Below are 27,537 nucleotides of genomic sequence, written 5' to 3'. Positions count from 1 at the left end.
TTTAAGATTTCCACTCTTTCTTTTTATTTGATTGAAGTTGGATGAGATAAAATGAAGCCTATGTAATATACAATGTATTAATGTTATGTTCACATACACATATGCTTTTACAAAAGCAAGTTTTGGCCTCAGCTACACTTTAAAATCCTATCATTGTACTTTTATCAAATGAGATTAGTATCTAAAAATAATGGATGCAATTATTAGAATAAATTTTGCATTAAAATAAAGAAATAAACATCAAAGGCAGGTCTGAGCACAGAAAGTTTGCATCTTATTATTTGTTGCATGGAGTTCACAAATTTTCTGAAGCACCAAATATATATATATATATATACTCTGTAGTCTATTGCCCATTAGGTGAAGAAAACATGGTCACTGGCTCATACTTAAGAGAAAAAAATTACTTCTCCTTCTAATGCATTTGTCAATGCTCCAAAGAAATAAACAATCTGTAAATAGTTCAGCACAATTCTATATTTACAAAGCATAGTGGATTTAGTCTAACATTTTCCCACCTGGAAAAACTGGGCTTAAGTATCTCCGACAATCACAAAGCAATACTGCATTCTTCCCGATATGCCATGTCACCTTTGTAGCACTCACACACTTGCAGGGAAGGGACTCGGGGTTGGGGGTGGTTCTGATGTAGAAATTGCAGATGGAGAGCTGGGCTCTGGGGATGGAAATGGAGAGGAGCGAAAAGGAGCCTGGAGAAAAGGCTGTCATATTTGCTCAGAAGAACCGCCAAATCAGAGAGCAGAGAAGATTTCATTGGAGGAGCGCCTTCAACAGCAACTAATCCTGTCATATTGAAAGAAAATTGTAAATGTTCTCTCCAGAAATTGTCCGCCCATTGCAGCTAATCGAACACACACTCACGAATACAGACACGCTCTCCTGCTGTACTAAAGGCGCCCGGGCGCAAAGACCTAGGGAGCGCGCGCGGACACACACACACACACACACACACACACACACACACACCACACTCACACACTCCAGGCTGTGGGTTGGCCAGAGCCTAGAAATCGCAGATTTCACCAGGAAATCGCCGAGGTACCGGAATAGGTGTCGCCCCCCAAAACTAATTCCTACTTCCCCAAGCACTTTGGTGAAGAAATGAATCCAGCCCAGCTCGCCGAGGCATCCAGGTCTCCATTCTATTTTGGTCTCCAGGCTCTTCGTGAAAGCCAGGTTTGAAAGTCTTGTTTGCTTCTCCTTTAGTGGTTCGGCGTGGAGGGCGGGGGCAGCGTCAATGTAACTCCAGTCTAAACCACGAACAGGTCTCACAGACTAGCCAAGTGGCTGGGACGAGAGTGGGGTGCGTGACTCTGCCTGCGCGCGCGCGCGCGCCAGCTCCGCAGCTCTCGCCGGAGCCTTTGGGTCGGTTCTCTCCCGCCTCTCCCGCCCCACCCCTCCAGTGTCTCGGCACCAACTAATCTTTTCCTTTTCTTTTCCAAGATCAAGGGAGAAAGACAACCAGCAGCTGGCCTCGGACTCTAAACCGTGCGCAGCTGAAGCCCGGGCGGATCGGCCCTGAACCGATAAAGGGCTCCTCGCGCCTTAAAGCCTCCACCACCTCGCAGCCGGGGAGGCAACTGGAGCGAACCAGCGACAGGTAAGGACACCGCGCTGTGCAGCTCTCCACTTGCCCACTCCAAGGGCCCTGGCACCAGGGGGTCTCTCCCTTCGTATCCCCTAAAACCGGACTCTCAAGGGTCAGGGCTTGGGGGGGAATTGGAGGGAGGTCCTACCCACGTGCAGATTGTCAGACGGAAACTTTGCATCCTGGGGCTTGGAGGACTGGTGGCAGTGATGGCGGGTCTGGAAGGAAGGCGCAAATGAGGCACAGCGCGGGGCGGGGTACCCCTACGATTCCGAGGGTTACTGAGTCCAGCCGAATGTGGCGAAAGCAGCCTGGGAGCCGCGTTGTCCCGGCATCGCTCCCTCTTCCAGCCCCCAGTTCCCTCTACTGTTGCCGACCCTCCTCCCGCCACCCACTCTAGATGCGGCCATAGACAAGACAAGGAGAGCTTCGTCCCTCCCGCCCCTCGCACTCCTTCCTTCTGGTGTCTGACCGCGTCTTCAGTGCATGTGGGATGGAGGCCCGGCTCGCCCCGGCTCCAAGCTATCCCCGGCTCCGCTTTAGGAGCCGCCCTCCGGCGCTGGAGAGGTTTCCCATTGCAGTCTCTGGGTCATGGCCATGAAGCAGAATCAATAAGAATGGGGAAGAGGGTCCCAAGACAAAAGAGAGGGAAGCCTTCTGCAATGCCATCCTATTTTAGCCCCGCGCAGGAGCGCGCAAGTCCGCGGTGGCTGGGGAACAAGGTCCCAACCCGAAGCCCATGAGACACGGGACTGTGCCTGGGCTTCGCCACCTAACTCATAATGGGTCCTGAACCGCCCCGGCAGGCCCCGGGGTCGTAGACTGGGGACCGCTGCACCCACCCAATGTCCCTTGTGGTCCGCACCTGAGGTCCCGGGCAATCGCCGCTAACTTGTAGCTCTCGGACCCGGACAGGTGCGGTCAATGCCTGGTGCCGGTTAGACGCGCAGAAATTCCACCTGTGCGCGCTGCCGGGCGCCCAGGGGGCCCCTCGTGGGGTAAGTGGAGACTCGTCTGGGAGAGGTGAAAATTCCCCAGAATTATTGACACACAGGGCGGCACACCCTTAGCCTCCGTCCGCCTTCAGCACCCCCCATCCCTTCTCCATCTTCCTGCCCATCGTCGTCCTCTAGGCTGCCCTGAGATGCAGAATTGTCCCAGGGAGGGTCCACTGACACTGTGGTCCCTGGCGATGATGCCAAGACTCTTGCATGTACAGAAATACCAGCAGGGAGGGTCGCCAGGGGCAGAGAGGCTGGAGGAGAACAGAGAAATGGAGGTAAATGCGTAAAGCCAGCAGAGCTGTCGGCGGACATCTCACCCAGGTCGCCCTCCCGCGTCCTTAGGTCAGTTCACCGCCAAAGCACGTCTGTGGCTGCGGCCACCCAGGGCTCCCAGTCTGCCAGCCCAGGCGCCGCGAGCCAAGAAGAGCGCAGCGCCTCCCACTCCTCAAGCTCCGGAATCCCCCACATTGACTTTCTACTTCCCTTTCTTTGCTTTTTTCTTTGTTTTGCTTTTCCTGCTCTTTTCTTAGCGCTGGGTGGCAATGGGTATGTGGCAGCCGTGTGATTTGCCCACCCCGTAGGACACGCAGCCAGCGACACAAACACACAGCGACCAGTCTCCACGCTCTGCCACACACTCTCCAGCGCTCCGGCGCGCAGCCCCCGCTCCACAGCCCGGAGCTCCCGAAACCACCGCCATGGTCAGGGCCACGGCCCGCACAGGGCTCTGCGGGTCGGGTGGGGAGTCAGCCTAGATTCCAGAGACAAGCCCCAGGGCCACCCGAAAGGTCTGAGGAAAACTGGAATTGGGGTTAGGCTTGAGGGGAGGGAGGCTCTGGGGAAAACCGGCCGGGCTGTGTGAAGCACCAAGGGTTCCTATGGCTGCAGCGCTGCAGGCCTCCCCGTCCCGCCCCGCCCCGCCGCCGGGCGTCCCCCCAGCAGCCCACCTGCGGGCAGCAGCTTTTCTCCATCCTGCCCAGGGAAGTTCGATTCCCGGGTGCTGGGACGCGCCAGCGATTCTCTTCTTTCCTGACAATTCTGGCGTCTCCGATTGAGAGGGCTCTCAAAATGAAGCTTTTAATAAACTCCAGAGTAAGGAACTCGAGATTGTGCGGAAAAGGTAGCGCATTGCACTTTGTGGGCAATCTGTAAATATGTACCACCATATGATAGGAATATATGCATTTTCATTGATAAGATAATAATAGAGATGATGATATCTTTATACAGAAGCCTAAAACAGGCATACCTGTGCCATGGTTGGGGAGGTAATAGTAATGACACTGATGATCACAGAGGTAAAACCAGTTGACTTGGCCAAGAGGCAATTTTAAGCTGGGAACTGTATTCTGCTGCAGTTCAGAAAGTGGACTTTTGAGACTTGTCAAATGGATGGAAGAATTTTGTGCCAACAATGTCCCAGCTTTGCAGGCTTGGCAGCTGAGGACTCAGAAGTAATAAATCAATGCCAGGTGAATTATTATTGTTATTGCTATTATCAATTATGTGATCTAGTTGTAGCAATACGATAAATAAGCAATTTCCTATTGACTCGATTTGCTTTCCTGGGCTAGACAATAATGCCAATTAAAACTTTAAAAATGTAACCTGACCCTAAAAAGAGGTGAGAACTATAGCCAAATCTGTTTACCGTTTTAAAATAAAGCTCTGTGAATGAGACGGGGTGAAAATGAGGGAAAGTCTCCAGACCCCAAATTCCCAGGGCTAGACTGCCTGACAGATGCTTCATTTTCCTGTAAAACAAAGAGGCATGTTTGTTTGTGTAAGGGTGCCTGAGGGTACCTGGAGGCGAATTGGAGTGAGCAAATAGGTGGATCTGAATACTTCTGTCACAGTTTGAGTAAAAGAGAACCCAACGAGCATGTTTTCATCTCTCAACTAACTTCAGAGACAGATTGGGAAAGAAATAGCAGGTCAAATACCAGTAAAAGTCCCTTTGGCTTAGTTCCCAGAGTCCCTCAATATTGGGAGGCCGAGACTATTGTCTTCATGTTACAAAACAAACAAAACAACACATATGCCTCTAGATTTGACTGAACCCCTTTATTGCCCAGATAATCCACATAGTCAGGCATCCAGATGTGTCTTCACTGGACAATTTTCCAATTCCAATTCCAGAGCAGCCATTCCCCAGGGCCAAGAGAAATAGGTAGTTTCAGAGGTCCAAAGAAAACAGTCCCAGCCTGCTGGCAGGTAGGGAAGGCACAGAAAGCATGAATAACGCTGTCTTGAGTGGAAAGTAGGCTAACTAATTAGGAGTCACAGGTTTCTCGAACCCACAGCAATGAGTAAAGTTACAGCAAGTACAAAAGAGGGAGAAGAGGAGAAATTAGAATAAAAGGGAAATGAAGAAGGAATGGGGAGAGAGAAAAAAGAGGGCAAGAATCTGTGCATATGTCAATAATCATGCTGGTTTCAACCTCCATCACTGTCAGGCTTTGTTTAGGATATGCATGTGAGCAAACCCCTGCTATTGTCTTCACCTGACCACTCAGACACCATTCTCAATCCTGTCTTAAACTTTTCCCACTTTACTCAGTAGGATAGAGACTGACAGAAACATTTTGCCACACAGTTCTCTTGAAGAATTGGTTTTCTTCGTTTAAACTTATATTAGACCCGCTTGAGATTTTATGACGTGGACTCTCTGTGGCATAGTTCTCAATAGAGTCCTATGTATCAAATACTGCCAATGTCTGCCTTGTGATTACTAACAACTGGCTTTTGTTTCCTATCACCTGTACCCACTCTGGCCACCTTTGGTTCATTGAGCAGGTGTCAAGACTTCTCTCACTTAAGATAAATGGTGTAAGTTACTGACTGCATATTCCACAGCTCACCTGGGCTATGTGGGGGAGGTGATACGTGGGGAAAGAGATGAAAGTCACCTTTTCTTAGATATTTTTGCTGAGTGTGTTGTAAGTTCCTGGCACTATTCTAAGCATTTCCCCTTATGATATTTTCTGTTTTATCAGTTGCTTTAGCCTTACTCTTTAAAATACAGCCAGGCACACCCAAGACACATATTTAATCTTTGTTGAATAAGTTAATAATCATTTTTTTCATTTTCTCATTGCAACAATCCTATGTAGTAGATGTTATTTTCCTGCTGATACAGAGGAAGAAACCAGCATTCAGAGGGGTCTAATAATGACCCAAGATCATACAGCTAGTAAGTTGCAGCCCCTGGATTCAAACACAAGCCTGTTGGATTCCACAGTCTTAGTTCTTGTATTGTGTTGACTGGCTCTCTATAAATAGTTGTGGCACTTGTTTTCCCTGTGTTTGGGGAAAACAAAACTGTGGGATTCAGAAATTCAATGATGTTCTCCCCATTTGTTAATTCAACTTTTCGTGTTTTTGTTGGATCCCCTAAACCTTTAGCAAAGAAGATTCAGTGCTGAGTAGATTCTTAGTTGGCACAACATGCTTGTTTTGTTTAGTCCGTGATTGCCTCTGGCAGAGGTAAACAAGGGCACCAAAATGTTGGCAGATCCCATTTTCACCTCTCAGCTACACTAGTGCATTACTAAACAGAAGTTCTTTTGTCTGATGCAAAGTAATACAAGATAATTTTGGTATCATTCAGTTTAACTCATGATAGGAAGCGGATGAAGAGACTTTTTTAAGGTGACACAGCTAACCAAGAACTGCATAAGAATACACACCCAATTCCAGTCTAGTGGTCTCTTCATTTTTCCATGCTAAATGAGTTCTCTTTTTGAAGAAGACTGTTGGCACTTAGGATTCTTAATTTCAACAATTCCATTTAATTTTAATTAGTATTTATTATCCACATTTGCTTTGAAAGTATAATGTTACTTTGCAAACTGCTATTAGCAAAAAAAAAAAAAGGGAGGTTCCAGTTGGTTTGCCTCTTTCCACTCTTTATATATCTTTGACTTACTTTATTTATTTCTCTCTCTTTTTTTTCACATGTTCTAGCTCCTTCTTTTATACTATGACCTAAATATACAATCATCTTAACTGGTGCTGTTACCATGGTAATATTTCATGGTAGATAAGGGTACACAGTAAAAACTCTGTTTTCTCAGTTTCTTTCATTAGTAATGGAATTCCTTCTCTCTTTCTCTTTTTTTTCTCTCTCTGTCTTCCCCCATACCCCTTCCTCTCTCTCGCTCCCTTGTATGTCCCCCCTTCTCTCTCCTGCTTCGCTCCCGCTCCCAAATCCAAGCTTTCACTGAATGATGCCCTCTGGTGTTCAATAACTGGAAGCACATTGATTTCCATAGGACAAGGACATCCTTTTTAAAGCTTAGGGAGAATTTCAATTTCAATCACAAATTCGAGTGGACCTAAGCAAGAAGGACTTTGAATTAATGTGTTTTTGAGCAAAGAGCTTAGTAGAATACATTTGTTGTGTGGGTATGTTAAATGTTTACATTAGTAGAATTAAATGTTACATTAGTAGAATACATTTGTTGTGTGGGTGTGTAAAGAGTTATGGCAAAGGGGTGGGAAGGATATTAATACCCTTACATGTCTAACATTGTTATGAAAATGTTCTTATGCAAGACAAAGAGATACCACTGAGATATCCCTGGGGGGATAAACTAAATAGAATATTCTGTACATTTAAGTCTTTAAGACTTCTCAATGGAAGTCTTCTATCTTTAGAATAGAAATATTTTTCTTGAAGGATATATATATATATAAAATGTATGCCTGTGTATGTGTGTGTTTGTGTATATACATACATACACACGTGAGCAAGAAAGACAGAGGGGAGATATTTGTTAGGTGGGAAATAGAGAAGTTTTACTTACATGATTGTGTGAATAATAATATCAAGCTACACATTTTTATTAGTCCCTAAATACATGAGAAACTAGAAGTGAGGTTGACATGCTATAAGGATATCTTCTTTCTTTCTCACTCCAAATTTCACTGCTGCCCTCTAATCAGTCTCCAGGTTAAATCTGTTCCCTGGGAGGCTTCCCCAGAATCCATGCCCCTCTTTCCACCCAGGCATCTTAGACCTTTCGCACTCTCGCATGAACTATCACCAGAGCCATATGCTTCTAAGCAGTCTCCCACTCTCCAGTCTTCCTCTAGTACAAACTACTCCTCACACTGCCAGAGTGACCTTTCTAAAATGCAAATCTGAACATGTCATTCTCCTGTTAAAAATTCTTCAGTGTTTCTCAATGTCTAGGATAAACCCTGAAATCAAACCCACATGGGAGCTTCTGTAGCTGATCAGAGCTGTTTTGCCAGCCATCTTTCTCAAGGGCATTTCTTCATCCTCCTACTGCACAAGGAGATAATGCATATAAACAGCTTAGTATAATGACTGGTACAGTGTACATGCTAAGTGAATACTAGCCGATATATTTCTTTCCCCTTTATTTTCCTCCTCCTTTTCTTCCTCATCGTAGAATTTATTATTATTATAATAACAACAGGCAATGATAAGCATCATACTTACGCTCTAGCCATTACTCAAAGTAATAATAATACCCATGAAAAGGTATGATATAATATGATGAATTTAATAAATATTTTACATCCTCAATCTCATTTAATCTCTCACAACCAGGCGTATCATCTGATACCTACCAGGTGCTAAGTACATGCTTGTTATTTTTATATGCCTAATCAATACAATAACAATGACATTTTTTGCCCTTATTATTTGTAGCAACATGTTTTGGAAGGTGAAGCCATGGATATTTTTATTTTAAAAACCAAATTATTTACAAAGGAGTTAACTTATGAAAATGCTAAGCAACTTGGATGTTTTTATCTGGTGCTGGTAGTAGAGTAACAGTTAGAACTTGTTAAGGATACAGATGAGGTGAGAATAGAGGCCATGTATTATAAATGATGGCAATATACACTTAAATTTGCATTTTTATCTTCTCCTTAAAATGAAACCAAATGCCCTAATGTTTCCAAAGAACATAATTAAGTAGAATTTTTTAAATCACTTCCTATTTTCAAAATAATTTTACCATTTTATTGCATCATAGGCAACCCCATAGATATGCATAGTACCCCTCCATTTTATTCTATCAAAGAAGCTGTAGGCAACTTCATAGGCTAAGTGCTAGTTTAAATTCAAATTTCCAGCACACAGACAATGAGTAACAGCAACAATAAAAACTGAAGATCTACATTTTTCAGATTAGTGCAAATACATAACAAAAACTGTGGTAGCCAGGCAGTCTTTTGAAGCTATCTGTATTTATTGGGCTCAGAAAGGCCGGACCTCTCTTTTCTGAGGCTGAGAATCCTAAATACTCTTGAATGTTTAACTCTTGGCAGAACTGGGCCCACTTTTTCAAAAGTTAATGTTCATAGTCACCTGGTACAGTGCTTTAAATGATGAGAGTCTGAATTATTTAAATAACTATATCTTCTAAGAAGTCATTTAAAAGAGATTAATTCACAGGTTGAGTATCTGAGATACTTTATTCCTCTTGTAAAGATGTTGAGTCAGGCTGGAAATCAGGCTCAGGAATCTAGATTTTTAACAAGCCCCTTCCTTGATACTGAGGTGGGTAATCACAGGACTACATTTTAAATAACAGACTGATGAATTAGAATGTAAAAGGCATCAAGGAGGAAAGAAGATGGAATGTACAACTCAAATGTCGCTGCCAATATTACCATAGGTATTTTCCATTCATATGTGGGCCATCAAGGCCCCAACGGAGAGCTCTGTTGTAGCTGGAGACTTCTTGATTTGTTAGGCAAATTCTAGCGTGAACAATGAACAACAATTCGGGAGGACAGCTATAGATTAAGAAGCATATATTTCAATGAACAATCTAGATACCTGTTTGTTTGGATGGGGCACAGTTCCATCTGCATACAATACGTCCTTGGAACTAAATCAGTCTCCGCTATTTAAAAAATAAGTACTTGATTTCTTTTCTATTTCTTGTTTTATTTTTTTCCTTATTAAATTCCTCTCATTAGCTTAATACCTTCACAGATCATATATGTCTTCATGATTCCAGAACTCCTCTCTTCCTTTCTATAAAAGATAAGCACAGAATAATTTGATTGGTAGAGGAAAAATAATGTATTTAACACCCAGTTTTATATTGTTGAACACTATGAAGATTTTCTAATACTCTGCCTTCCTTGGCACTGTTACAATGGGAAGAGCTTCTACCATAACCAGCATGAAAATGGAAAGTGATAAGAAAATTCTGCATTCTCCTATCTGGTGTTCTGTCTAGATTCTCATTACTAATATAGCTGGATCAGGCACCTGGACTTCTTCCTCTTCTTCTCTCCCAACTCTGGTGGAGAAGTTAGAGAAAATGAGAGAATTGTCTTGAATGTTAATGCTGATACATTTCACTGTCATTGTTGCAAAACGTTGCACTCTGATGATCCCAAGTAACAGGCAGGTATAATACCTCCTCTAGGAGTAAGAAAGTTATAATGACTTTTCTTGACTTTACTGTTCACCCTTAGTCATGCTGATGATTCTTCTTCTTTAATAAAGCAAGTAAGTCCTTCCTCCCCTCCTCATTCATGCCAAGCCAATAAACAGGACAGAATGATGTTGGAAGACAAGCCTCTTATTTCTTATTTAATTAACTACAAAGGAACTCTTTAGGAGGAATGTGATTGCGAGCTAAATAATTACCTGAAGCCTAATTTTTCTTCCTTTCTATAAAAGATAAGCACAGAATAATTTGATAGGTAGAGGAAAAAAATGTATTTCACACACAGTTTTATATTGTTGAACACAAGGAATATTTTCTAATACTCTGCCTTCCTTGGCACTATTACAAAGGGAAGCGCTTCTACCATAACCAGCATGAAAATAGAAAGTGATAAGAAAATTCTACTTAATTGTGTTCTTTGGAGAGCATCAGGGCATTTGGTTTCATTTTAGGGGGAAGATAAAGAGCAGCTCCAGGGCCAAAGCATGTTTCCCAGATATGCCCACTGTTTTCTTGCTTTATCCTCAAAATTACTTTTTTTTTTTTTTATCAGATTTTATCAGTGGAGTGGGCAGTTATGTCTTCACATGTAAGCCTAAATAATAAAGACTTTATTTTTCTTTGTGCTGTGCTGGATGGAGGTACTGAAGTCAGGAGGAGGGGTAGATGATATAGGTTTAATTTCTGTTGTCTCTGGCAACTGGGTATCATTAAACAGTAAACAAGCAATCTCAATTTTGCTTTATTTTAAAATAAGCCTGACTGGATATTTTCCATGACTAGTTATTTCCATATTAGGGGAAACTTCAGAATTTTGGGTGAGATACTCTTCTGTGACAATAATAATGGCAACAAAAACCATGAAATGACAGCTGTTGTTTTTTGAGTTTTTATCAAATTTTAGAACCTATGCCATTTCTTTACATATACCTCATGCCCACCCTATGTGGTATATTTATTCCTTTTTCTTTCTAAGTCTTGAAACCATGGCTTGTTGATACTAAATAACTTATTCTAGGTCTAAGAGTGAGTTTGTGGCTCTGGGCATTATTTCCACATCTAAGGATAAAGATCAGTTTTTAATGTTTTTTGTTTTGTTATACTATACCACAAGCAGTTCTTTCAGAGGGTATCTCATTATATTATTTGGCATTTAATTCTGATAAGGCTAAGGAAAAAGAGAAACTGAACACTCACTTCTAGTCAGTGTTCAGAAAACAAAATCATGAAAACAGACTTCACGGTAAAGGAATCAGTCTTAGGTGAAGTTTAGAATCTGTGTCCTGGCTTAGTATAATTTATAGGGTTTGAGTTTAAAAGTGCTTGAACCTTCATAGTCCCCTGGGAGCTCTTTCTAGGCACAGAGGTGGAAAAAGTCTCAACGAGGCTTCCGGGTGTGAAATTTCCAAGGCGTACAATATTTATTGATATTTATAAAGCATATGTATGTTGCAACATTTCTGCTGATTAGGAAAACATTAAGTATTGGTAAAATGTCCTCATTTAATCTCCTTCCATTTCACACTGTTATATCTATTCCCTTCCTTCGCAAAACAATTATCATGACTTAACCTAAACTTCTGCATTGCAGATGCACAAACAAAAGGCCAAAGAGGCTAGTTGTCCTAAGGGGTAAACCTCCTTGGAATAATTCTGTTCCTGTTTACATGTCCATTGTTAACACTTATTTGTATGCTCCCCCATGTTCTGAGAATCATGATTGTCTATTGGTAAATGATAATATCAGCTCATTTCTTTTTCACAATTAATTGAAATTTTACTCTTACATTTCAATATCAGTCAATATTTTTACATACTGACAGTTTTAATCAAGGATTATCTTTCACAAGGGAGCTGTAACAGGGCCCTAATTAATTAAAGTGATAATTACTCCTCTCCCTCAGAGTTTGTTAGTTACATAACACATTCTTCAGGAAATTCACATCCTTAGCATTCATCTTTAAATTTCTCTCATTTAAAAGGAGATACCCTGGCTTCTATCTCTGTAAGAATTTGCTGAAAATTCAAATTATTTTTATCTTACGGCATTAGGAAAGAAAGGAGGCCATCTCTATTTTCTAGAAAGTTTTCATACTCAAACCAAATAAAATGAGATGTTCCGATCTTTGAAATGTTCACTTTGAATCCTAGAGGTCTTCTCCGTGGAAAAAAACAAGGTTGTCAAATGACTCCCCTTTGCTATTCACCAGCTTATTATAGCTTCTTCATCACAATGCCAGTGCCCACGGTCCATCCCTGTTGGGTCTTTTTTCACTTCCATTCCTCGGCTACAATGGCTCTTGCCTCTCTGTAGTTTTTCTTTGTGCATAAGGTTTGTTACATTTTCTGGTCCAGTTTAATTTGGTTATTTTAGTAGATATTGAATCTAGAGTACTGGCAATGATTGGCAGCCCTGCTCTCTTCTCCTTTAATAGCTATTGCCCCTGTTCCTGTACTTTGGCATCTCTTGGTGTCTGAGATGCACTTTCAGAAATAATTGATGGTGACTCTGAATTCATTCAGTTTATTCCCTAAGACTTAGGAATCTAGATCATTGAAATTACTGCACCAAATATTGGTCAGATTTGCTAAAGGTCATTCCTATTTGGCTTGCATATTTTAATTAAATTAGGGTGACTTACTCATTCCACTTGCAGCAAACATTTGACTACATTTTAAAATTTTTATTTCTCCCAAACTCCTGAGTGCTCTTATTATACTTTTCTAATATATGTGGGAAACAAAACTTGATACCAAGTGATCAATTATCTAAAATTCAATGAGCTTTTTTTCTGTCACTATATATGTAATTATTGAAAGACATTTTTTCTTGCTGCAATAGGTTTTTTTAATAGCCTTTATTTTTTGAATCAGTTTTAATTTCACCACAAAATTGAGCAGAAGAGTTTCCATATACCTTCTGCCCTTGTACACACCTACTTCCTTCCACCATCAACGTCGCCCATCTGAGTGGGACATTTGTTTCAGCTGGTGAACTACATTGACACATCAGTGTCGCCGGAACCCATAGTTTACAATAGGGTTCCTGCTTGGTGTTGAGCATTCACTGAATTTGGACGAGTATATAACGGTATGTAGATGCCACTGTATGCATGTAACATCATACAAAGTATTTCCACTGCCCTAAAAAAATCCTCTGTGCTCCTTCCATTTACTCCCCTCTTTACCTTAACTCTGGACAACCACTGGTTCTTTGACTGTCACTATAGTTGGCCTTTTCTGACTGTCATGTAGTTGGCTCATACAGTATGCAGTCTTTTAGACTGACCTCTTTCAGTTAGTAATAACCTTCTTTCACTTAGTGTGTAAATTCAAGTCATTTAAGGTTCCTCCATGTCTTTCCATGGCTTGATAGTGCCTTTCTTTTCCGCACTGAATGATATTCCATTGCACTCATTTTTCTTTGGGATTTTCATTAAATCAGTAAATATTTTGCCATGCTTCTTGAAGATGAATTTTAGTCAGGCATTAGGTAAATATTTTTTTTTCTTTTTGTCATTGTATTGTTTTATTCTTCTTTTGCATTTTCTCTAATCTTACATTTCCATATTCTTAAGCTCTAGAACTTTCTAAAAATGGTCACAGAATTCATGTTCTGAATATTTTAATTCTCTTTTTTGTCTTCCTTTAACCCACTATATCCCTATTTCAGTACTTAGAAAGGCGTATTGTTTCTTGGCATCTTGTAGTTTTTATTTAACTGTCTTTATTTTCCCATGATTATTTTACAGGAATTTTTAAAAATTCAGACAACAAACACCTTTCACTTCTCTCTTTTGAAGGATTTGAGTGGTTTGTTTACCAAGTTTGGACAACTCTTCCACTTCTCTGAGTGTGTAAATTCAAGAAGAGGAGAGGAAAAATTATCCCAGGGCTGTTTACTTCCCTCTTCTCTTTCTCACAGCATCTTCCAAGCTTCAGCAGCCATGGCCATGATGAAGCTAAGTTAAAAACCTGCAAACCTAGTCGAAAGACCACTTTATGCAAGACCATATGACCCCTAAATATCATTTAAATGAAACACCATACATCATTTTTTGTTTTTCCAATAGCAGACAGAGTATTCTTGTTCCTTTCTGAGAAGTACAGGAAGTCCTAAGAGGTTGTTTAGGAACATCTCCTCTGAGGAGGTGTTTCCTTTGCTCTATCCTCTGCCTTTAGGAAAATTGATACTGTCTGAATATTGCTCTCGTCCTTCCAGCTATTTGGACATGGGCTTCACACATGAAAGCTAATGGTACCCACTTAGGTAACTTGACAATTAACTTCTTCACGTGGACCTACTCTTTATCTTACACTAATACCTCATATTCAACACCTTTATATGATAAAATTCTTTTGATTTTCTCCGGTTTCATTTAAAAAAAAAACTGCTCAGTAAGGACTGAACTTGTAGTCCCTCCTTTCCTTCTCCTCCCCTTTTTTCTCCCCCTTCTCGCCCTCCCTCATCTCCCTCCCCGTCCTCACCCTCCTCCTCCTTTCTCCTCCTCCTCCTCCTCCTTTGCTCCTTTCTCCTCCTCCTCCCGCTCCTTCTTCTCAGCATTGAATTTGATGCCGGCCTCTATTCTTGGCACATAGCAGAGCTCAACAAATATTTATTTAATGATATTTTATGCTCGTAGTCTGCTAAGAGTTCCAAGTTTCCTACTACCCCAATCTGCTTCTTCTATTGATTTCATAATACCAAATTATTTTTTCTGATATAGCTCAAAGAAACTCTTTCTAGGTGAATTTTTTCTTTGAAAATAAAACTTCCTTTCTGATAAATGTTTCCACTTTCAAAACCAGTATTTTATCTAAGCCTGAGCAAAATTTCCTCTAGGCCATGCTTATAGGTATATGGTAATATTATTTTATTTAAGCTGAATCTAATTAATCTCAAACACATAAACTTTTAAGGGAACCAAACTTTTTTGTTTTTGCGTATCGTGTATGTTAAAAGCAATTTTAGCCAACAAAACATTGAATATGATTTAAACAGACTTTTTTTCCATATTAGGGATGGATTTAATACAATTTTCTCTTTTTACTTGACCCTATATAAAAGATATATGAACAAAGATGATGAACAATGAACCTCATGAAACAAAGTAACATTCTGGATAATTTGCCATGTGATAGGCTTAGCCTTACTCAAAAGGAGAAAACCTACACTTAGGTGTCCACTTTCATCTGCTTTCTTACATAGGGCTTAGCATTCCCTCCTAACAGCACTACGCAGCCTTAGCAGTTACAGTGGACCTAAGATCCTTAGCACGGAGGATCTTCCACTTGCCTTCACCACCTTCTAGGGAGCTTAGAAAGAGAAGGTTTTGGCATCTTTCCCTGTCTTGAGCCTCTGGTGTCTTTCAAAGGATACTACAGTTTCAGGCAGTACAAAGTAGTGGATGAGTATATTCAGTTTGGGGACAGTTGTGTCATTGTCAGTTTACCTTTAATATCTTCACCTTCATGGATTTAAAGATTTAATGGGATATCCAACGTCATCTCATCTGATGCCTTTGTTTTATAGTAAGGAGACTTACTGAGGGTAAAAACAGTCATAGCTTGTTATGTGGATGACAGCAGTCCGAGGTGATAGAAACAGGACTTTGAGTCTGAACATCTTGAGAGCCCACTGTCAATTTCATCACCCTACAGTGATTACTCCTATGGAAGTTTCCACATGATTATTTTCAATCTTAGAGTTTTATTTCTTCTAAGAAAGACATGAGGCTATAAAAACCTTTTGTTATTCTTTCTGGTTTGTGTGGGACTTTTGGTTCTGTTTTTCACCTTTCTTCTTCGGTTTCCCTGATGTTTTACAAAGGGATCTTACATTTAGTGGTAAGATTTTATTGGAAAGGCTGGATTCAAACATGAGTGATTGTCAAAATTTTAATGACAGATATAAAATGATGTCAACCTGTCAGAACAAGTGTTGGCCATTGTGTTGTTCTCTGGGTCCCTGTTGAGAACCTGGTTCAATGAAATACTCTAATCTTGAGAGCATCTACTTTCTTGCTTTCCAGATGTTTTGGAAATAAAATCTAGTCATTTTTCCTACTGAATTGTCTGTAAATGATTAGGGTTCTCATTAGTCATTGCAGCATCTACTTGGAATAATGTATTTAAAAAAATAATGTTGATGCTCATAAAAATAAATCAACTTAATCTTGCAATTACATAATCGAGAATAATTGAAAACTAATTACACAATGAGTTTGTTCCTTGGAGATGTATGACAACTTCAAAAGCTGAAGAAAGTGTGATGGATGAACTCTTTTATCAAACAACATAAAATCTGCTTCTTTCTTTTGTTTCCTCAATTCATAAGGTCATTAGGAAACTCTGTTGTCACGTCTACTGCCAAATTTGCAAAAATTGTCTGTGCAGTAACTTTAGAGTAAGGAAAAAAAAGACAAATTACAAAGCTGTATTTTGATGTCATCTCTCCTAATTTTGTCAAAGTGTTTTTCTTCCAAATAGCAGATTACTTCATCCCAAAGTCTTGATAACCGTAAATGTAATCAGCTTTGCCACAAATGTTGTCAAAGTGAAATGCCATTTTTGGGGGGTTGTCTTTTTTGCTTTGTTTTATATCAGGGGAAAGTGAAAGGAGAAGCAATTGGCAGTGAGTTGAGGAAGCCTGTGTTGTCTGAGACACTGAGCATTTCATGATCCAGAGAAACTCACAATTAGGTGATAGAATGTGCTTCTGGACCACTGTCACTTACACTGGGAACATGATGTCCTCCTGGGGAATGTAGGGAAGGCACTTGCAAAGCTATTTTAAGAGGCGTTTGGAACTGAGAGAGGACAGGGAAGTATAGGAGAACATGCCAGAAGCCTTGTTTGTAAATACTGTATTCTCTTTAGGGGCTACTCAGTGGCAAAATCAAAAAGATGTTTCGCCAAGCAATAAAGCTACTTATCTTTACTGGCTAGCAGAGAATTCCACACTCAGTGAAGATCAAAACTTAAAATGAAAACATTTTAATGAATCACAGAAAATCAGTTTTTCTGTTTGTTTGGTTGTTGGTTTTGTGTCTTTCCTGTGTGAGCTCCTCAAGCTTATAGATGAGCCAATGCTATTAGTTGGTACCAGTAATCCATCAGAAGAAAGATGGAACTTTGTCAGATAAACTGTATTTGAAGAGGCTGAAAGCTAATTTGCCTCAATCTTTTTAGAAAATGTTTTATTCATCTTCATAGAGCCCCAAAGGAAATAGGATTTGGGCAGGGATGGCAATTCTATGACAGTTTATCATGCCTCCTTAATAGTGGACTGAAGAGAGAAACAAATAGGACCTCAAAGATTTCCTCCCTTCCTAGTCTGTGACAACAGCAAAGATTCCAAAGAGAGTGGAGAATGGCTTGCTTGCAAAAGTGAGCAGGTCTCACATACTCCCTTCAATTCCATCTCCTAAAAATAAAATAATTTAAATTTCAGGGGAATCATCTGTGTAGCCACATAAAGAGGACATTGTTCATATTTAAAACTGAGAAAGATCCATCATTCATGTGAGTAACATTTTCATCTTATTATTCTGAACTATAAACTTACATTCTGTCCCCCTGCAGTATTCCATCAGCTGGTTATTGTATATAAAGAAATTATTAATGCTTTATAAGCGACAGATATTGATGCACTAGAAATGGTTATTCATTTATTCTTCAACATTTATTTCTGCAGACTTATTTATACACACATACTACACTAGACATCTAGGATACAAAGATGATTCATCACAACTCTAGCCTTTACAGTCTGTCCTGAGAGATTAGATGAGGAAAACACAATGATACACAACATACAGGTGATAAACCAGAGGCATTAAGACTGCTAGAATCACAAGGAAAAATGGGACTAACCCAGCTGGATCTTGGTTTAATAAAGCACTAGAGAGTTAGTAGGGTCTTATTAGATTGAGAGCGGGAAGAGAAAAGACTTAGCAAAAGAGGGTGGAGGATGGACCATTACATAAGAACGGAGCGTTCAGAGTCCTGTACATTGTCCTCAGTAGTTATAGCCTTGAGTGGTTTTGGGGAAATGGAAAGGAAGGCTGAAAGATAGGCTGGGCCAAACTATGAAAGAGTCACTATGGCATCCAAAGGTCTAGACATATCCTGTTGGTTACCATGAGCAAAGTCTCTCATCCAAGGGAAACATTTTATGTAAAGCATATGCCCTACACCATCCTATTTCATTTGACATTTACCTAAACAGATAATTAAAAATCTGGCTGGAATCGTGGATAGATTAGTTAGATTGGTCAAATGGCAACATCTAGCTTAAGATATCTGCCAAAATCATAGTACGCTGACTTAAGGAAATGGGTCCATGAAAACACAGAGTGATAGTTGTCTAATTTTATGTGACTTCTTCCCATTCATAACTTCAAATGGTCTGGGCTTTGGATAAACAGTAGGCTCATTTGTATGTGTACAGTAAAGGAAGTACTCAAAGCACTGAAAGAAGCCAAAAATTTATCCCATTGCTTTCTGACTCCTCTTTGAGAAGAAAACTCACAGATTCTGGCCACTAGTGCACTTCAAAATGTAATTTCTTGTAGAACTAAGGCAAGGTGTGTGAAGCACAATGCCCAGACATCGTCTGGTATGGATTTAGGAAACTTGATTTTAGGTAGTAGTTCTAATTGAAAAATTCTCAGCCAGGCATGTTGGCTCATGTCTGTAATCCCAGCACTTTGGGAGGCCAAGGCAGGTGGATTATTTGAACCCAGGAATTCGAGACCAGTCTGGGCAACATAGGAAAACCCTTCTCTACAAAAAATACACACACATAAAAAATCTAGCCAGGTGTGGTGGTTCACACCTGTAGTCCTAGCTACCTGGGAGACTGAAGTGAAAGGATCATTTGAGCCCCCAGGAGGTCAAGGCTGCAGTGAGCTGTGATTGCACCACTGCACACCAGTCTGGGCAACAAAGTGAGACTCTGTCTCGAAAAAAAAAAAAAAAAAAGGAAAAATTCTATATCCCATCATACCTCAAGCATACCTAGTGAATTAGGTGTCTCAGTTGGGGCTTCAGAACATATGTCCACCACTTCATCTTTCTGTAAGATGTATGTCAAAGCATACAAAGTAGTGAATAATGTAGTTGAACCAGGCAAAAGAGCTAATGTACAGCATGAGGACTACAGTTTTTAACTGTGTATTGTATTCAGGGTTTTTGCTAGATGAGTATTTTATAGCTGCTCTTGCCATAGGGGCAGTGAGACTGCATATCTCTGTGAGATGATGGATATTTTAATTTATTCCACTATACTAACCATTTTATTATATGTATATATCTTATGACATCATGTTGTGTATCTTAAATACACACAATAAAATGTAGTTTAAAAAATACTTTGCTTTAGAAATCTTTACAATTTGCTGAGAATGATGGTTTCTAGCTTCATCCATGTCCCTGCAAAGGACATGAACTTATCCTTTTTTATGGCTGCATAGTATTCCGTGGTGTATATATGCCACATTTTCTTTATCTAGTCTATCATTGATGGGCATTCTGGTTGGTTCCAAGCTTTTGCTATTGTAAACAGTGCGACAATGAACATATGTGTGCATGTGTCTTTGACACAAGAACAGAAAACCAAACACCTCATATTCCCACTCATAAGTAGGTGTTGAACAATGAGAACACATGGACACAGGGAGGGGGAACATCACACACTGGGGTCTGTTGTGGGGGTGGGGGGGCTAGAGGAGAGATAGCAGGGGGTGGGGAGATTGGGGAGGGATAACATTAGGAAAAATACCTAACGTAGGTGATGTGAGGATGGATGTAGCAAACCACCATGGCATGTGTATACCTATGTAACAATCCTGCAAGATCTGCACATGTACCCCAGAACTTAAAGTATATTAAAAAAATCTTTACAATTTGCAATGGAGTAATATATCCATTGCCTTATGAGCTTTTCACAAAAAATCCCACAGGATAGTAACAACACATGGAGAAAATTTAGAATTACCAATTTCCAGTGACTTGTCCAAGGTGACACAGCTTGAATGAGAATCCACATTTCCCAACTGCCATGCTGTTGGGTTTTTCATCCTTCCTCACAGTGAGAAGGATGGAATCTCACTGTAACATTGCCAGAAATACCCTGAGTGTGTGACAAAATTTAACTGGCACTTCACCCATAATTGATTCTTTAGAGAAGTGAGTTAAGAGTGATGAGTCCAAACTTGTCTCTTGAATCAGCTCACCCTCAAGGAACAGATAATTCATTGTGAAACTCATAACTTCGCTGACCATGCCTCAGAAGAATTATTCCATCTCCCTCCTAAAGAAACCAAATGTCCTCCAGAAAACAAGATAAAGAAATCTCTGCTGCAGGATCTCTGTAAAGCAGTTCCCCTTTTGGGAAACTTAGGGTTTTATATGTTTTTTATTTTTTATTGTATTTTATTTTTTCCCTTTTAAACTTTTATTTTAGTTTGAGGGGTACAGGTGCAGGTCTGTTACATAGATAAATTGTGTCATAAGAGTTTGTTTGTACACATTATTTTGCCACTCAGGTAATAAGCATAATATAAGACAGGTAGTTTTTTAATCCTCACCCAGCTCCTTCCCTACACCTCAAGTAGGTATTAGTGTCTGTTGTTCTCTGCTTTGTGTCCATGTGTATTCAATGTTCATCTCTCAGTTATAAGTGAGAACATGTGGTATTTGATTTTCTGTTTACGTGCTAGTTCACTTAGGATAATGAACTCAAGCTTCATCCACGCATCTGCAAGACACAATCTCATTCATTTTATCACTGTAGAGTATTCCATGGTGTGCATGTAGTACATTTTCTTTATCTAATCCACCCTTCATGGGCATTTAGGCTGATTCCATGTTTTATATGTTTTTTAAATTTTACTTGAGGATGTCTTGTGACCAAATGTGTCCCCATGTTACATTTGAAGAAACAGATGTGAAGAGGAAAAGTTCCCTCTCCTGGGAGACACTTTGATGGCTACCTTTGATTACTGAAAAAATCTCAGCTCAGGAATCTTTGGGAAGGCGGAGTTGGAGGAAAACTCTCTTTAGGATTTTCAAATCCTCAGGGTTGAATATCAGCTTTCTCCCGCGAGCCCTGAGGGGAGCTCTCTGGGCCCTCCTGACAGACTCCACTTCCCTCAGGGCTGAATTAACAATTCCCATTCTTTTTTCTTCCTTCCTCTGTCTCTGTTAGACGTGTTGCTTTTCCCTGCTATATTTAAACAGAAGAATTTTACCTGGGAAGTGCCATGCCCATCAAGTCATAGCTTAGTCCATGGGCCCCTAACATGAAACCTAAGAAAGGCCTTATTGTCTTAAAATAGACAGGAGCCAAATTCCCCTCTTCCCCATGATGTCTGCTAAACGTACGTGTCTCTGCCCTTGCTGCACTGAGGAAAGGAGAGAGAACGTACTTCTGAGCTCCTTTCCGATTTAATCCTTGCTTCAGCTTATGGGAAGCAGTTGACCTGTTGTTGGAAGCTGTGGGAAGTCAGTGAGAAATATTTTAGCAGATTTTCAGAAAGGAATTACATATGTAAACAGGAATAACATTTTTCAAGTCACACCAATCATTGGCACTCACCCCGTTGGGCTAAAGGTGTGTGTGGTGGGGAATAAGTTTAAGAAATGAGGGATTAGCATTTTCCACTCAGGTTGTGTGTTGATGAGCTCCATGCCTCACAGTTTAATTTAACATGGAGGATGATCTATTTTATGTCTTTCAGTGAGAAATCCTAAGAAGAGTTATTCTTGTTAATAAAACGAGTCAGGAACTGCACACAAAAATATTGGTGTGCTTGTTCCAATTAAAAGTAATTACCAATTCAAGAAAGAACTTTATCATATAGCCCGATTTGTACTGTCCCCATTTCCTCCAGAATTATTGTTCTTGAGTGTTGGTGCAATGTTCAATATTGGTGGATGGGTGATCTGTGAGGGAAGGGCTGGGATTGTGAGTGGCTTGCTCAGCCTTCACTAAATGGTTGGTGCTTGATGACTGACTCTCAGAGCACTGGGGGAACCACTTCTTTGGTAAGGGTCATTTGACTTTGAGCTTCTCTTGAGCTTAGGAAGAGAATAATCCTTTTATACTGGTTAACATTTACTGCTTTCACTTTTTTTTTTTTTTTTTTTTTTGGCATCTGTTGATTCCTTTACAATCTGGTGAGGTGGGCATTATTACTGATATCCAAACGAGGAATAAAAGTATTTAAGGGTTTCCCAAACTCAACTGCAAGTATAAGACAGAACCAGGACATAAATCAACTTTTCCAACTCAAATGTGCCACACCTTCCCACAAAGGCTGATTCTCGGGACATAACTCAATCCTGAGGTTTCTTCATTTCTAATATGTGTAGTACCCATGCCTGCACTTACTTGGAAAAATTACTCAAGGATAACAAGAAATAAATTTGGAAACATTTTGTAAACATATATGTAGTATACATATGAGGTGTACTAAAATTATAATCACTATTTTCAATGATTTATATTTAGATAGAAACTCTAACTCTATTCATTTGGTTTGTTTAGCTATTGGAGACTGTTGCAGAAATGTTACCTTTTTCTCTATGTTGAGTATATTTTGAAATTAAGTTTAAATTTGTTAGACTTCTTTATTCCTGTTGAACTCAGAGACATTTCACAAATACAAAGCACAGACAGGAGACCTTGGCTACCTTCTCTGTTGACTAGGATTCCCCAGGGAGGAACAGATTTCTCCCTGCTATAGCACACCTTACCACATTCAGCTGTTTTTATTTTCTACCAATCTCCAGCATGAACCTTACAATTAATTATCCTATATATATTTTTTCGAACCTGGGGTCCTATGTCAAGGTTATTGCCAAATTATCAAGGAAACTCCTTAAAAACTGAGATAATACACTTCTAATCTTAGGATGAGTTAGGAAACATCTAGTAGTTTGCACTTAAATATGATTTCTGACAGTTGGACTTGTATTCTGCTGAGATGGATTGGGAAGGTAACTAAAATGTAATCTAAGGCAAGGTGTGGGTACATGGAATCCAAACCATAATGTCACCGTAACACTTTTTCATGTCACTAACACCAGGCATTGCACCACTGTGTGTGTACCACTAAGAATAACTGATGAATTGATCATATATTCTGAGGGAAAACTATCTGAACAGAGAGTGTTCTGTGACCATTGGCTACCTTTCAAATTAAGTAGTTTTCCTTTGCAGAATGTCAAAAGAATGTTTGGTGCTCAAAAGAAAATTGCCATATTCTGCAGTAGTGAAACTTGTGACTCAGAGGCAGAAATATGAGCAGAAACAGTCTCTCAGGAGTGCTTTAGGGAGAAGCCCCAAAAGACTGCCTTTATCCTGACAGCCAGAAACCACCAGTTGAGCTCCAGTGAGTACTAGAACCCTATTGTGGAGGCTTCTAGCGTGAAGAGGATGCAGTGTGGTTTGCCCAAGTGAAGGAGGCTACAATGGATGGTTCTATCCAAAGACATTATTGCTAGTGATGAAAACTGACTTTATGAAATACATATTAAAGTCCAGCTGTGTGTGTGTGTATGTGCATGTATGTGTATGCTAAAGCATGGCCAGCATCTTATTATTTTTCAGTCTGATTATCTGCCACTGCTCAGAAGTCACTTTCCTGTGAATCCAGTCTGAAATAGTGGCTTTGATTTAGGAACCATCTCAACACCTTCTCTGTTTCCTTGCTAGAATTTAATGCAGTAATTTATCTAACTTTCACATTATGTTTTTGGTATCTCAGGAGAAGGCAGAAACAACAGCTGTCTAATTTACCCCTGAGGCCTAAAATAGTATCTGTTACGTAGTAGATATTAACGTTGGGTGGACCAATCACAGTGTCTCAGATAAAAAGCAAGCTCAAATTTGAAAGACAAAAAAAGAGGTGCTTGCACTGGATATTTCTGATGATAATTTCTATTTAGGGAAATCCTTTTTTTTTTTTTTTGATAAAATTATTGACAGTTGGTGAATTTTGCTTTCTTTAATTTATATCAGTAATTTTTCTTGCTTTGGTTGATACATGAATTGAGAATATACTTTAAGAAGATAGAAAGAACAAGGTTTATTTTCTGGGCCTAAAACATTCATCTCCACAAATAATCCTCATATTTTATTTTGCCCTCCTTTCTGTGTGTTCAATTTCTTTTTCTAGCTTTATGCTTCCTCTTCTCTTGGCTTTTGGTCAAAACGTTATGCATGTTTTCTCACCCTAAAATCCTAGTATTAGTCACCAAAATCCTTCTTGAGTCTTCTTAATTCTATCATCATCAAACTATCCTCAGCTTGGAGGTGACATTCCTTCATATTAATCATCATATAAAATCATAGGAGATTGTAAAGTATTTTAGAATGATAAAAACAAAAGCGTTTGATCTCAAAATGTCCTCTCAGACCACTCTATACATAGAATGTTACAAATGAAAAATCATCATTATCATAATGGATATGTAAATAGTCACATGAATAAAACCGATTCCAAATTGTGTATAGAAAATCTAATCTTGGTTAGATTTGTGATCTTGGCTACACCAAGATCACACCACTGCACCTAGGCTGGAGTGCAGTGGTGTGATCTTGGCTCACTGCAACCTCATCTCCCAGGTTCAGGCAATTCTCTTGCCTCAGCCTCCTGAGTATATCAGATTACAGGCATATGCCACCATGCCTGAATAATTTTTGTATTTTTAGTAGACGGGGTTTCACCATGTTGATCAGGCTGGTCTCGAACTCCTGACCTCAGGTGATCCACCCTCCTTGGCCTCCCAAAGTGCTAGGATTACAGGTGTGAGCCACCACGACCAGCCTCTATTTTTAATGTTTTAAAAACATATGTACATTTATTTTTTCATCAGAGAAAATAATGTTCTCAATGCTTTTAAAAATATAAACAATAGGTATACTATTAAATTTTATAAGTGTCCAACACTTAGGTATGGCCATTCATCAATCCCCAGGAATTCACAAAAAATAGTATTTCTTCAACAGGTTCTGATTGCATTGTTGTCAGGTAGGAACGTAAAATGAACAATCCGAGGCTATCACTGAATGGGCCTTGCGGTCGCACTTCAGCTGCTTAAGAGGTTTTTGTTTGTCGTTTCTTTCCCCGGAGTCAGTATTCTACAACCCAGAGTACTTTAGAGTACCTATGTATCCCTTTGCATGCTGGAGTTAGAAAATTTTTCAAGGATCAGCAAAGAAAATGTGGCAGAATATTTTAACTGTGTGAACTCAAATATTCTTTAAATTAATAAAATATTTTCATAATTTATAGTTATACAAAATATTTTCATAATATTAGTGTCTAATCTATGTAGAAATACAAAACTGTGTGCTGCAAATGAGTCTCATTTGCAATCTGATAACATTTATATGTGTCCTATAATGTATAATTTGAGCATGTAAAATGAGAATGTAAATCCTAACAACTTTGCAGAACCTTCTTAAAATAAAATGTAATTTGAAATCCTCAGGTTTTAGCAATTCAGTTACCCAATGTTTCTTCTCAAAATGTGCTTGGGGTTATAGCATTTTCCCATCATTTCATTCTCATCTCTCCATTAGCTCAGAAGTTATATTTAATAGGTAGGATTGATAGGCAAGTTCTATGAACCTTTTTTGATATTTCTGCTCTTTTGGTCATGCTGTTTCTCTGACTCAGCTTACATTTATCTGAAATTAAATTTATTAACTCATTAGTAGTAAACAATTGGGGTTTTAGTCTTAGCTTGCTCATGCTCCTCTGTCTTCTTTGGTTGCAATGGCAAGATTTACTGCATTTAAACTTTCTTGCTACTATGCCCTCCTCACTCTACTCCTTGCTTCTAAAATGATATTCTCTTGGCCAATCACTTTGTTGTCACTATAGTTATCATCATAGAAAATAGGGATCTGATTCCAGTAAGTTTAGAAATATAAAGCTCTGCTTCTAGGCATGTAAAGTTTGATGCTTCAGATCATCAGTGAGATCAATAAATTTGATACATTGATCAACTCCTCTTCCAGGGAGCTTGGGATATATGTGGTATGTGCTGGATTTGGGAGATCTTCTAAACACATTTCTGTGTTCATATTCTTGAATATACTACTTATGTTTAATATGTTATGCTTCTTATAGTCAAGGACTTTGATAGTGTTATATAGATTGGTTTTTAAATTTTATTTGCATATGATGCAAAAAGGAGATGAAAGCATTTGATCAATGTGAAAAATTGCCTTTACTTTTTTTCTAAAAGAAAACAACAGTAATAGACTTGTTCAGAGAGATCATCGCATTCATCTGGGCTTCAGTCTCTTCATCTGAAAACGAGGGGGTAAGAGTAGATACCTTTGAAAATCTGTGAGATGAAATTCATCCTAGGTATTTGGAAAGTCAGTATCAGTTTTCTATTACAAAGAAAAGCCCTGTCCCACAAATTTCTGATTTCTCAATGGACTGTGAAAGGTTAAAGTAAATATTGTTTTCCTGTATTCCCAGGGGTCTAGAACAGCATTAAATGAAATCTTCCAGTGTAATCTACAGCTGGATTATCATTGACTAAATTGTAAGCCCATTCAATCTGGAGAGAAATAAGCCTCCAGTGCTTTTGGATATAGTAATTCTACCTTGCAGTGTGTGTGTGTGTGTGTGTGTGTGTGTGTGTGTGTGTGTGTTTTCACATGTGTATTCAGAGTGAATCTAACTAAAAATGAAACATCTTTCATGATCTTAAAGAACATCATTAGAGTCATGCAATCTCAGATGAGGCTAAAGAATCACAAGAGGGGATAATATGATGTGTTTGCCAAATTAAAGTAATTGATCATGACTCAGCTAAAGAAAGATGGGGGAAGGGTGGTGGAGACACTGTTGCATACATTGACAATGACAGATTCTTGAGAGCCTTGAGTACTACTTTAACTAAGTCGAGGTTGAGGAAATGAAACATCATTAAAGAGTTCATCAAGACGGAAATATGATTGATTTGTTTTTCTCTAAAATGACACTGCTTGAGGAATGCAAATATATTTGGAAAGAGGAAAGACTGAAAAGAAGGAGTCACAGTAAGTAACTGAGGTACAACAAGGTGACGGCTTCCAAACAAAGTTAATGTGGAGTAGATAAATATTAAAGAGCTGAGTAGGAGCTGGAGATGGAGTAGATAAACATTAAAGAGCTGAATAGATTGGTCTGGTTGAGTATGTGTGATGGTGGCAGTAGGTTGGCCAAAAAAAAAAAAAAGGAGAAGGCATGGAGAGAAGTTAGATTTCCAGGGTAGGCAATTAGGCAGCTAGAAATGGTACGGGTGTCATGAGAGGGATGATTAGTTTTATTGTGAACATTTGTGTTTGAGGAAGCCAATACATATCTAAGAGGAGAATTAGAGTACGCTATTGGAGATGCAAGTCTTATTAGAGACATCTGCACTAAAACTATACATTTAGAAGTTATCAATATATTAATAA

General features: G+C 39.5%; 1 protein-coding gene across 5 annotated transcripts in view; it reads left to right on the top strand.

Annotated features, from left to right (window-relative positions):
• The first annotated feature begins 839 nt into the window (after window positions 1-839).
• Window positions 840-27,537, top strand: part of CHRM2 (cholinergic receptor muscarinic 2) — a 137,179-nt gene continuing 110,481 nt past the window's right edge. For 2 of the 5 annotated variants that reach the window (XM_012465712.3, XM_064373165.1), the window contains exons 1-3: window positions 840-1,197; window positions 1,465-1,621; window positions 17,515-17,585. In XM_012465712.3, the coding sequence (XP_012321135.1) occupies window positions 17,584-17,585 (2 nt within the window). In that variant the 5' untranslated portion in view covers window positions 840-1,197; window positions 1,465-1,621; window positions 17,515-17,583. Of the gene's footprint in view, window positions 1,198-1,250; window positions 1,325-1,464; window positions 1,622-17,514; window positions 17,586-27,537 lie in introns of those variants that run through there. The other 3 variants (XM_012465718.3, XM_012465716.3, XM_012465713.2) reach the window with 2 other exon arrangements.

This window comes from Aotus nancymaae, unplaced genomic scaffold (genome assembly GCF_030222135.1).
Source record: "Aotus nancymaae isolate 86718 unplaced genomic scaffold, 86718_ANA_hifiasm-v0.15.2.pri h1tg000002l, whole genome shotgun sequence".
NCBI classification, from domain to species: Eukaryota; Metazoa; Chordata; class Mammalia; order Primates; family Aotidae; genus Aotus; species Aotus nancymaae.
Note: the sequence above shows the minus strand (reverse complement) of the source record. Positions and strands in the feature narration are given on the sequence as shown.